General features: G+C 42.0%; 3 protein-coding genes across 6 annotated transcripts; 1 reads left to right on the plus strand and 2 right to left on the minus strand.

The window, feature by feature from the left end:
• Positions 1 to 390: 390 nt before the first annotated feature.
• LOC134193895 (collagen triple helix repeat-containing protein 1-like) lies at positions 391 to 1,943 on the minus strand. The gene is made up of 4 exons (XM_062662749.1): positions 1,802 to 1,943; positions 1,446 to 1,532; positions 1,152 to 1,235; positions 391 to 1,094 (listed from the first exon to the last, which is right to left on the minus strand). Exons 1-4 carry the CDS (start codon positions 1,934 to 1,936, stop codon positions 702 to 704), a joined length of 699 nt encoding a protein of 232 aa, XP_062518733.1. The 5' UTR covers positions 1,937 to 1,943; the 3' UTR covers positions 391 to 701.
• On the plus strand, positions 1,852 to 3,850 carry LOC134193896 (collagen triple helix repeat-containing protein 1-like). Of its 4 annotated transcripts, none has more exons than XM_062662752.1 (4): positions 2,366 to 2,927; positions 2,997 to 3,016; positions 3,121 to 3,204; positions 3,277 to 3,850. In XM_062662752.1, exons 1-4 carry the CDS (start codon positions 2,873 to 2,875, stop codon positions 3,643 to 3,645), a joined length of 528 nt encoding a protein of 175 aa, XP_062518736.1. In that variant the 5' UTR covers positions 2,366 to 2,872; the 3' UTR covers positions 3,646 to 3,850. The 4 variants fall into 4 exon arrangements, 3 of the variants coding, with proteins under 3 accessions (XP_062518736.1, XP_062518735.1, XP_062518734.1); XM_062662751.1 differs by having other exon boundaries at positions 2,366 to 2,733; positions 2,794 to 3,016; XR_009972121.1 differs by lacking the exons at positions 2,366 to 2,927; positions 2,997 to 3,016; positions 3,277 to 3,850 and adding exons at positions 1,852 to 1,943; positions 1,997 to 2,048 and having other exon boundaries at positions 3,121 to 3,195.
• Positions 3,851 to 5,752: 1,902 nt separating this feature from the next.
• On the minus strand, positions 5,753 to 7,780 carry LOC134194115 (collagen triple helix repeat-containing protein 1-like). The gene is made up of 4 exons (XM_062663022.1): positions 7,644 to 7,780; positions 6,746 to 6,796; positions 6,450 to 6,533; positions 5,753 to 6,398 (listed from the first exon to the last, which is right to left on the minus strand). The coding sequence occupies exons 1-4, from the start codon at positions 7,746 to 7,748 to the stop codon at positions 6,006 to 6,008; spliced, it is 633 nt and encodes a 210-aa protein (XP_062519006.1). The 5' UTR covers positions 7,749 to 7,780; the 3' UTR covers positions 5,753 to 6,005.
• Positions 7,781 to 10,290: the final 2,510 nt, after the last annotated feature.

Consider the following 10,290-nt stretch of genomic DNA (forward strand, 5'->3'; position numbering starts at 1 on the left):
GGGTCTCTACAGTTCTCTAAGTCTTACTCTAGCTAGCTAGGCCTAGCTAGAGTTAGGACAGACGAATCGCAGAAATGCGATTACCTAATTCGACTTTGAGTTAGCGAGAGTATGTTGGCAGTCGTAAACGGTCTTCTTAGCTTACTTGAAATCTCGATGTTACGTTTTCTACTTGAAACTTGTTAGAGTATACGGGACTTCTTCGTGCACGTGTTTGTCACGTGTAAGATGAGTTTGTAGTGACAAATTGTACGCACAACGTAAATACACGATAATAGTCATGTGACTTAGTTATGACCGATTCTTTGTGCATTGATTAATTAAACAAATCTGATGCTGTCAGCGTAGTTGCTTCTTTGCTACAGGCCTGCATTACCAATAAAGGTCTCTATAGTATTAGAGGTCAACAGACACAATGACTTTCTTACGTTTCATGTACAAATTGGCGTTTAATACCGTAAATTTCTAACTGACATGTTGTTTACTAAGATGACGAAATATGGGATTTATAAAAATTCTAACTAATTAGCTAATACATCTTGTGTAGGTTCAGGACATGCTCAGCAATTTCACATGAGTTACCAATTACGCTAAAATGTTAGGTATAAGTTTGGTGCTCATAGCACTAACATAAGAAACATGAAAGGTTAGAGAATAGAACAAACAGCCATTCAGCGAGTGCGATGACGTCAAGACGTATATCACGGTGGAGACGGAGGCGTTAAGTGACCTTGAGGCGGATACGCTTCTCGAATAAGAATACGAGACGGTGAGTGTTCGTTCCATCCTGTGTACGCATTAGCAAGTTCGTCGATCATGCCTAGGCATTTACCTACATGAAGCGCTACGGTTACAATTCCACTGTTCATGTTATAACAATATCCTTCTGTTTGTCTGGTCCTGTAGGGACTGTCCTCTGTGTATCGCTTGAAAACCACCAGGTCAATAGGTGCGGGATCATGACATTCAGTACCATTGAAGGTAAAGTACCATCTGGAGCAACATTCCTGGTAACCGTTACAATAGACTCTGTTGACTCCTGAGTAGACGACATGAAGAGAGCTGGTAGTATGTTCTACTGTGAAATTGCATTTCTGTGAAACATAGATTACAGTATTAGAAAGTATTTTATAATTTGTTAAAATTCATACATGTAGCGGTCCCTCGTCAGTGGTGTTTGTCGTTTTCCAAACACATTGTTTCCAGCGTAGCTTCTCTCCTTCTCCATTGCTCTTCTGCAACACCACAGGTCACTTGCAATAACGTAACGCAAAGAATCATTGAAAGAATGCATGGTACGGTCATTGCTAGAACTCAGTGTAGATCCTACGTCCTCTAGAGTAAATTTGTGCATGCAGGAGTGATTAACTTCGTTAGCAGTCGATTCTGCACGGATGCATGTTTCGGTAAGAACGACAACACTATACTAAAGTATATTTACGCACCGTTGGCTTCTGCGTCGTTGGCTTCTGCGTCGTTGCCGGCGTCGTCGTACATGTACACGTAGTTGTCGGCGGCTCAGTTGTTTCAACCTTACAATAGAAACAGTAATGCGTTGCAGGCAATTCTATGCATGAAAAAATGGCTCCTCTAAAAGTTACTCTTATCGTCAGTTATTTGAAAGAATGTGTACGTGCGTGCGTGCGTGCGTGCGTGCGTGCGTGCGCGCGAGTGTGTGTGTGTGTGTGTTTGGAGAACGGTATTTCACTATACACTGTAGCACCTTCCTAGAATCTCTAACATCAATTTCTAATTGACTACATGTTTGCTATAATATAAGGTTTGCAATTACAGGACTTACTGGCTGTTCATCAGTAGGAATGTTAGTTGAACTTGTGAAAGACTGCGGTGGGTCGATATCAACATCAACAGGAGTAGGAGATCCTTGAGACAAAATCAGTAATGTTAGAAATAGAAATGCTAGTCTGACCGTCATTCTAACGGTAACAAATTTACATTTGATAGCTTTTGTTCTTCTGATTACGATTATTTATAGGGGCTACGTAGAATGTGCATGGTCACGAGACATGATGTAATCAAGTGCAAAGGTTAGCATTACCAGACTATCTAGGTCAGCGATTTTATTGCTGTGTAATGAATCCCATTGTTGTTTGAATGCACTAATGAATTGAGCATGCAGTTGCGTGTTGTAGTTGTGTAGTCACCAGGTGACATTACTTTGGCATCTAGAGTTGCTACGCGTAATTACATCGAGCGCATGCAACTAAAACTTGACTTCTAGTCTGAATTGGTGGCAGACATAAAAAAATTTTGTTAGAATGTCGGTGTTATATCATCTCACTCTGTGGAAGGAGTTGTCAGGTAGACATAGCGGCACATTGTCATAGTATATACGGGACTTTAAGATTAAATTGTACACACCTATGCTGATGAACACTGCAAGGCCACGCCCATTTTTTACTTTTTACTTCCACAGTATGAACAGCCGCCCTATTGCCGGGATAGTGTGATGGACAAAGATCCATCTCGCTGTTTGGTAACCCGAGAGAAACGTGGCGCTTTTGCTTGACGCGCGTGCAAAGATTGAGGAGGCTCTATCCCCCTGAGTCCCCTACGCTAGACGCCAGTGAATGTACCACACAATGTTACAGACTAGTTACGCAAACGTAAACGTGAAGTTAGTTAGAATTCAGACTCAAAGTCGAATTATTTATTCGCATTGCTGAGAAAATCTATACGAGACCTCAAGTAAGAGTCAATACAACTAACAAGGTAAACAACACGCAATTTGACTGTACTAACAATTTGCGTGGATACTGTGACTCCATGCAGGATTCGATGATTACACAGCGAAACGTAACAAATATCGCTGACCTACAGTAGCTGCTGCGCTAGCCTTACAGATTACATCATGTCTCGTGACCACAATCTACATCCTATAATAATCGCAATCAAACAGACAGGAGGTTGAAGAATGACAATCAGTGTGTCGTATATTCTACTGGTACCATCACTAATTTTCTTCCTGTCTGTAGTAACTAGCATTACACCAGACGTGAGTGCAAATTAGCAACGTTGTCTAGACTGAATGCAGCGTACTATTCGTTCAATGATTGGTTATATATGTGACGTTATTGCAAGCGACCTGTTGCGTTGCAGGTAGAGGATGGAGTTGGGGGCCGTCTATCCTGGATACAATGTAGTTGGACGGGGAGATACCATGGAGACTCGGGAGAAATACATGTATAAAGATTATTTAACAAATTACACAAGTAAACATACGTTTCTAATAATTTGTCATTTTGTGTTTCATAGACTTGCGATTTCACAATAGAACATTCTGGCAACTCTCTTCATGTCGTCTACGCAGGCGTCAACAGAGTCTATTGTAACGGTTACCACCAATGTTGTTCCAGATGGTACTTTACCTTCGATCGTAAGGAATGTGATAATCCCGGACCTATTGACCTGGTGGTTTTCAAGCGGTACACAGACGACAGTCCCTACAGGACCAGACAAGCGGAAGGATATTGTTACAACATGACTCGTGGAGAAGTAACCGTGGCGCTTCATGTAGGCCCATGCGTACCCTGGAGCAATAGACTTGATAATGCGAACACAGGATGGTTTGAAGAATCACCGTCTCGTATTCTTATCAGAGAAGTGCACCCGTATCAAAAGTAGATTGCGCATGTCTTGACGTCATCGCACTCATTGAATGGCTGTTTGTTCTATTCTATACCCTTGCGTGTTTCTTGTTGCTGAGAACTAATACTATGAGTTCAGCACAAACATTTCAATAACAATTTAGCGGAACTGTATTGGTAAACTCATTTGAGATTGCTGAGCATGCGCCGAGCCTACAAGGTGTATTGTAATAATCAATATCTATGCCATTCATACAATTTGTCATTTTAGTAATCTGTTACCAACGTGTCGATTTAAACAATTACAGTAATGACGATCTATTTTATAAATTAAAAAGTCAGAGTGACCTACTCATAATGAGCAGTGAGCCTAGGCGGGGATATGACCGGGAGATATGACCGGAGGGAGATGACCGGGGAGGGAGATGAACGGGAGATATGACCAAGGAGAGATGCCCGGGGAAGATGACCGTCTGGACTCTTGAGCCTACAGTGAGCCATGCAGGAGCATCGCTTTAGGTCATCAAAGCTGAAGGTCAACCTATTAAAAAGGTTGTGGACCTAGAAGACTTTGTCAGTAGTATAGTAGGCTACCATTACTGAATAGAAAACAATGGCCAGCCTAGACGGCAAGCAAAATTGAACGCTAATTTCCAAATTGCTTTACTGTATACACCCACCTTTGCATTTTATTTCTTTAAGGGTGCATGCCTGTCTCAAACACTTGCTGAATCTAGAATTGTGGTCAAGCACAGCGTGTGGATTCATTGGTGGCTCAGTTCTAGCCTCACTTAAAGAATTTCGAGACATGCATGCTCTAGAGCCAAAAGTAATCGAATACAATAAGCCAGGTCCATCACGTGTGGTTCACTCGAAATGCTTCATCTAACGACCTAACTCGTCCGTCGTTCTGTTGATTAATTGACGTGATAATTGTATATTAATTAATTAATATTACCAAATAAATTATTCTAGTAATTTAATGACTTTTACGGGTGATAAAGTGAGCAATGCGCGCTACAAATCAATTGTAGATTGAGCAGTTTCTCAACTGTATACAAATGACACCATGTACGCGTAAATCTATTTAGTACATGTATGTATAGCTATAAGCTAGGGCTTTGCACGACGAGTCGAAAAGAATCCAAATGGCTGCATACGTAGTTATGTCTCAATGATACGGGTTTCTAATTGAAACTTGCACCGGCGTAGCGTGGTCCTCAAGTTTGGGGGCTAATAAATTAAACCGCAAACCACGCCTATTTCTCACATGCAAAGCCACGCCCATTTTCTATTTTCTAAAGGTTTAGCTCGCAGTTTGTAGACGTCTAAGTAAATAGTATCAATTTCAGGTTACAAATAAACTGCGGGACTGAGTGCCGTCAGTGTGCGTATATAAAGAAGTGGAAACAATGTTACAGTCCGTGGCAAGTAGGTGTTCATGGCTCGCTGCGATCGTCAAATTAAATGGCATCTCGATGGCAATTGAATCTAGAAGACCAATGCAGTGCAAACAGCGTTGACCAATTTTAGCATTTCGTAATGTAGCGAGCAATATAGGTCTATAGCTATAGAGTTAGCTAGAATAACATGTGAAAAAAGTACCGTGGAGTGCAAGCAAATCACTGAGTAGCTATCTAGCGGAGCCGCAGGAGATTGCATTCTCTGGTCAATCGGGTTGTCGACCTTAACTATACTTACTGGAAAATAATTGATGGATAGGCTTCTGCATGCCTTTTTGATGCGGTCTTCTTTGACTCTGCCATTGCCAGATAGCGTAGTAAACGCCTCAAATAAGTGATGGTCATGCGCACTTTCCGTGTCCACGACTTCTCGGCACTGGTTTTATCATACCGAAATGATGATGTGTATTGTCAAAGAGATATAGTCGATTAATCACGTCGTCGATCGTTAACATACTACTCTGAGATTAAGCGGACTGTCACCGTTTAGTGACTTTAAAATTATGGTTCTGCTTGAAACGAAGTGACACGCCCAAACTATTTGGGAGCGATAGCTCCCCGTTCCCCAGCTCCCCCATTCCCCATTCCCATCCCCATCCCCTCCCCATCCCCATCCCCCATCCCGTCTCCCCCCCCATGCTACGCTTGTGAAACTTGTTAGAGTCTATACGGGACTGTTACGCACAAGGGCTGGGTTTAATGTACATTAGAACATAGCCATGTTTACTAGGATGACGAAATTATTGTATGAAAGTATACACTCGTAGATACAATACATCTTGTTCAGGTTCAGGGCATGCTCTGCAATCTCACATTACCAATTACGCTAGAATGATAACTATAGGTTTGGTGCTCATAGCACTAACATACAAGAAACATGCAAGGTTAAAGAATAGAGCAACCGGTCACTCAGTGGTCCAGACATATTAGATATCTAGGGTGGAGGCATAGACTCTGATTGATCTTGAGGTGGACCCATTTCTTGAACAAGAATACGAGACGGTGATTTCTCATTCCATCCTGTGTACGCATTAGCAAGTTCGTCGATCATGCCTTTGCATGTGCCTACATGGAGCCCTACGGTCACAACTCCATTGGGCATCTTGTCACAATATCCTTCCATTTGTCTTGTCCTGTAGGGACTGTCCTCTGTGTACCGCTTGAAAACCACCAGGTCAATAGGTGCGGGATCATCACATTCATCACCATCGAAGGTAAAGTACCATCTGGAGCAACATTCCTGATAACCGTTACAATAGACTCTGTTGACTCCTGAGTAGACGACATGAAGAGAGTTGCCACAACTTTCTACTGTGAAATTGCACTCCTATGTATCACAGTATTAAAAAAGTATTTAGTAATTTGTTAAAATTCATACATGTATCAGTCCGTCGTCAGTGGCGTTTGTCGTATTCCAAACACATTGTTTCCAGGTTGAACGATTCTCTTCTCCGTTGCTATTCTGAACACCACAGGCCACTTGCAATAGCGTAACATAAAGAATCATTGAAAGAATAGTAGTACGCTGATTGCAATTACTAGAACTCAGTGTAGAATACAGCGACTTTTAGTAAATTGGTGCGGCGGCGATTTAATTGCGTTAGCAGTCGATTCTGCACGGACGGATGTCTGGGAAGAACGACAACATAGATAAAAGAGTATCTATAGACGCACCTTTCGATGAAATGCTGTAGTCGGTGTCTCAGTGCTGGCAAAGCGCTGGTACTAGTTGTTTCAAACATACAATAGAAACATTAGTTAATTAATTAATTGCATTAGCAGTCAATTCTACGTGAATGGCTCCCCTATTCACATCGTCAGCAGTGTTCGAAAAAGTGATCGTCGAGTTGTTATTTGACGACTAGCTGAGTTTATGGGACGACCAACTATTCCAGCGAGGTTGCCATCCTGACGACTAAAGTCACTCAAGTTATGGTGGACCCAATAAACTTTTGTTTTTATGCTGTAGTATTTGCATATTAGTGGAATTACTCGGGTCAGACTGTGAGTGAGAAGTCTGAAGTCCTGGAATTTCGTTTACTTGCCAGAACAATCAGTATCATTATTTGATATCAATAAAATATATATAAAGTCATAAACTCCTTGACGACTAAACATTTTGTGAGGTTGTCATGGTGACGACTACATCTGCCACTGAATTTCGAACACTGCGTCAGTTATTTGATTACTAGGATGTGAGAAGGTGTACAACGTATGCGGTACACTTGTCAATCAAGAAAGTAATGGTAATTACGCCAACTTTGAAATGATCATGACAACTGCAGTGTCTAGCGCAGTTGCTGGTGGCGACGGCGGCTGTGGTGGTGGTGGTGGTGGTGGTGGTGGTGGTGGTGGCGGTGGTGGTGGCGGTGGTGGTGGCGGTGGTGGTGGTGGCGGTGGTGGCGGTGTGTGTGTGTGTGTGTGTGTGTGTGTGTGTGTGTGTGTGTGTGTGTGTGTGTGTGTGTGTGTGTGTGTGTGTGTGTGTGTGTGTGTGTGTGTGTGTGTCTTCTAAACTGTAGGCGAAGTTTAGCATTTACGTCTACAATATCGCTAACATTTTGCACTTACTTACTGGTGTTGGTGTTGGAGTAGTACAAACAGTAGTAGATTGTGCAATCACAACAGTCTGGAGAAAGACTAGTGATGGTAACAGAAGAAACGACACTGTAATCGACATTCTTCAACGTTACAAATTCGATTACTGCTGCCGTCTGCGATTGTTATACTAAGTTGTAGATTGTGGTCACGAGACATGATGTAATCATACAAAGGTGTAGCGTAAGCAGCTAGGTCAGCAATCTTTGTTCTAAGTTTTGCTGTGTAATCATGAATCTTGCATCAACGCATGTAATCACGGTATCCACGCAAATTGTTATTTGAATGAATTTAGTGCTCTAGACAGTCCAAGTGCTTGACAGTCTAGAAGGACTTTCATGGTCACGTGATTATCTAAGACATGCAGACAAATCAAATCGCTGAAATGCGACTTCAAATCTGAAGTCTAGCAACAGACTTTGCTTGAATGTCGATGTTACAGGTTTTCGTATCACTATTGTATCGACTTGCTTAGGGTATACGGGACTTTGGGAACAAAATGAGTAGGAGATGCCTAGCCCCATATCCCTCTGCCTTCGTCGCGCACGTGTCTTCTGTAAGATGAGTCTGTAAACAAGAAAAGTTTGCTACCACATGTAACTCGTGTGACTAGCTGTAATTACTCGTAAGACTAATTTGTAGTGCAGTGATTGGCTCCATAGCTACTAAATTTCAATGCCTTAGACCTAAAAATAGGCGAAGACTATAATTACTAGATAAGAATACCGCATTTCTTTGATTAATTAATTAAACGCCGCCTTCGAGTAGACGCCGCATTTCATCTATTGCTCATATTTTGAAGAAAAACTCGTACGACTTCTTCGGAGGCATACGTGAGGCAAACATTTAATTAATTAATATAGACAAATGATGTTTCAAATTGTGAGATACATGTACTAGTTTAGCTAGATGTTGTTCTCTTGAAAAGATGTCAAACCTAAAGCGTGACACTCGTACAACACGGACAGAGAGCCTTTAACAAATAAACACCGCCCTCGTTTCATTAAACGCGCAGTTTGAGCGCTGGATAAAATAAACGCCGTGGCGTTAGATATTGTTTAGTCGAAGAAGTTGGGTACAGCGCGCTGGAGGGCGATCTAGCAACGTCGCCGTATCTCCGACTGTTACATTTTTAATTCTATAGTTACAATAGTGAAGTCGATCAACTGTACGACGGCGTAACACGTGATTAGATAATGCCCCCGTATGTTTAATATTGTGGACGTGAATCGAACTGCTTGCAGCTATGGCACGCGGAGCGTTTCGACTTTGTACGTGCTTCTTGATTATCACTGTTTGTTTGTTTGCATATACGTTTGTGGACCGACAGGATTACTCAAAAGTGTGGATGGATATTGATGGAAATTTGTCGGGCTGGTCTAGCTTTAATCTAGAAGAACAGACGACGGCCTGCATGGCTCAGTGTCATCTGATCATGACGTTTCATCCATTCTAATGGTTGACATTACACCGGAGTAGGAAGCGGGAGGCTGGGGACCGAATCTCCCTTGCTCGGTCTAGGAATTTGAAATTTTCTGTGCCAGCGACTTTTGCAAATCTGTTTACGGTCTGGCAAGCGAAGTAGTTTTTGCTTACTCATGTGACAGCCCCTCCCGCTCGTGAACATCTTCCTACGCCGCTGCATTATCTAACTGACACTTTGGTTACTAAATTGAGTGAAATTATATAGAATATATTGAATACACGTTTTATGGGTTCAGCGCATGCGTAGCAATCTCAAATACAAATACAAGTATGCTATCTAAGTTTGGTGCTCGTGGCACTAATTTTCAGCAACGAGAAACACAAGTTTACGGACTAGAACAAACGTATACACACTCAGTAAGTGAGATGACGTCAAGACATGAGGAATCTTTAGTCTTGAGGCGGATAGACCTCTTCGATAAGAATACGAGAAGGCGAGAGCCCAAACCATCCTGTGCTCGCATCATCGATTCTACGGCTGTAGCCTAGGCATTTACCTACGTGAAGCGCTACGGTAACATTTCCACTGGGCATGTTGTTACAATATCCTTCCGTTTGTCTGGTCCTGTAGATACTGTCCTCTCCGTACCGGTTGAAAACCACCAGGTCGATGGGTCCGGGATAAGGACATTCGGTACCATTGAAGGTAAAGTACCATCTGGAACAACAGTGGTGGTTACCGTTACAATAGACTCTGTTGACTCCTGAATAGACGACGTGAAGAGAGTTGCCACTCTGTAGTATTTTGAAATGGCATTCCTATTAACATAGATAATATTAAAATATACGTTTTTCTGATTAGGTGTATTTGTACCCATAGCTTTCCAACGTCTCTACCGTTTATATTCCTGTAGTAACATTGTTTCCAGGATAGACGTTGCGGCTCGTGGGGGTTTCTATAGTTCTGCAACACCACAGGTCACTTGCAAACCAATCATGGAACAATGGTATACACTGACTACTAGAATTCAGTACTTAGTGAGATGTCAAAAGCTACAACGACGTACTGTCAATCAAAGAAGCTAGTAACCTAGAGTGGTGTAATTACAGCAATTTTGTGGACATCTGATTGATTTATCGTAGTTGTTAGGGTTGTTATTATTTATTTAATTAATACACTTCTTGTCGCACACAGAAAC

Source organism: Corticium candelabrum, chromosome 18 (assembly GCF_963422355.1).
Source record: "Corticium candelabrum chromosome 18, ooCorCand1.1, whole genome shotgun sequence".
In the NCBI taxonomy this organism is placed as follows: domain Eukaryota; kingdom Metazoa; phylum Porifera; class Homoscleromorpha; order Homosclerophorida; family Plakinidae; genus Corticium; species Corticium candelabrum.

Excerpts from the sequence above, each read along its gene's own strand:
- LOC134193895 (XM_062662749.1), bottom strand. The coding sequence starts at position 1,936 with ATGACGGTCAGACTAGCATTTCTATTTCTAACATTACTGATTTTGTCT. Across the intron at positions 1,533-1,801 it reads TTCCTACTGATGAACAGCCA|GTTGAAACAACTGAGCCGCC; the intron begins GTAAGTCCTGTA and ends TTCTATTGTAAG. Across the intron at positions 1,095-1,151 it reads CTGACGAGGGACCGCTACAT|AAATGCAATTTCACAGTAGA; the intron begins GTATGAATTTTA and ends TATGTTTCACAG.
- LOC134193896 (XM_062662750.1), top strand. The coding sequence starts at position 2,936 with ATGACAATCAGTGTGTCGTATATTCTACTGGTACCATCACTAATTTTC. Across the intron at positions 3,017-3,120 it reads TAACTAGCATTACACCAGAC|GTAGAGGATGGAGTTGGGGG; the intron begins GTGAGTGCAAAT and ends GTTGCGTTGCAG. Across the intron at positions 3,205-3,276 it reads GAGACTCGGGAGAAATACAT|ACTTGCGATTTCACAATAGA; the intron begins GTATAAAGATTA and ends TGTGTTTCATAG.
- LOC134194115 (XM_062663022.1), bottom strand. The coding sequence starts at position 7,748 with ATGTCGATTACAGTGTCGTTTCTTCTGTTACCATCACTAGTCTTTCTC. Across the intron at positions 6,797-7,643 it reads CTACTCCAACACCAACACCA|TACCAGCGCTTTGCCAGCAC; the intron begins GTAAGTAAGTGC and ends TGAAACAACTAG. Across the intron at positions 6,399-6,449 it reads CTGACGACGGACTGATACAT|GAGTGCAATTTCACAGTAGA; the intron begins GTATGAATTTTA and ends TGTGATACATAG.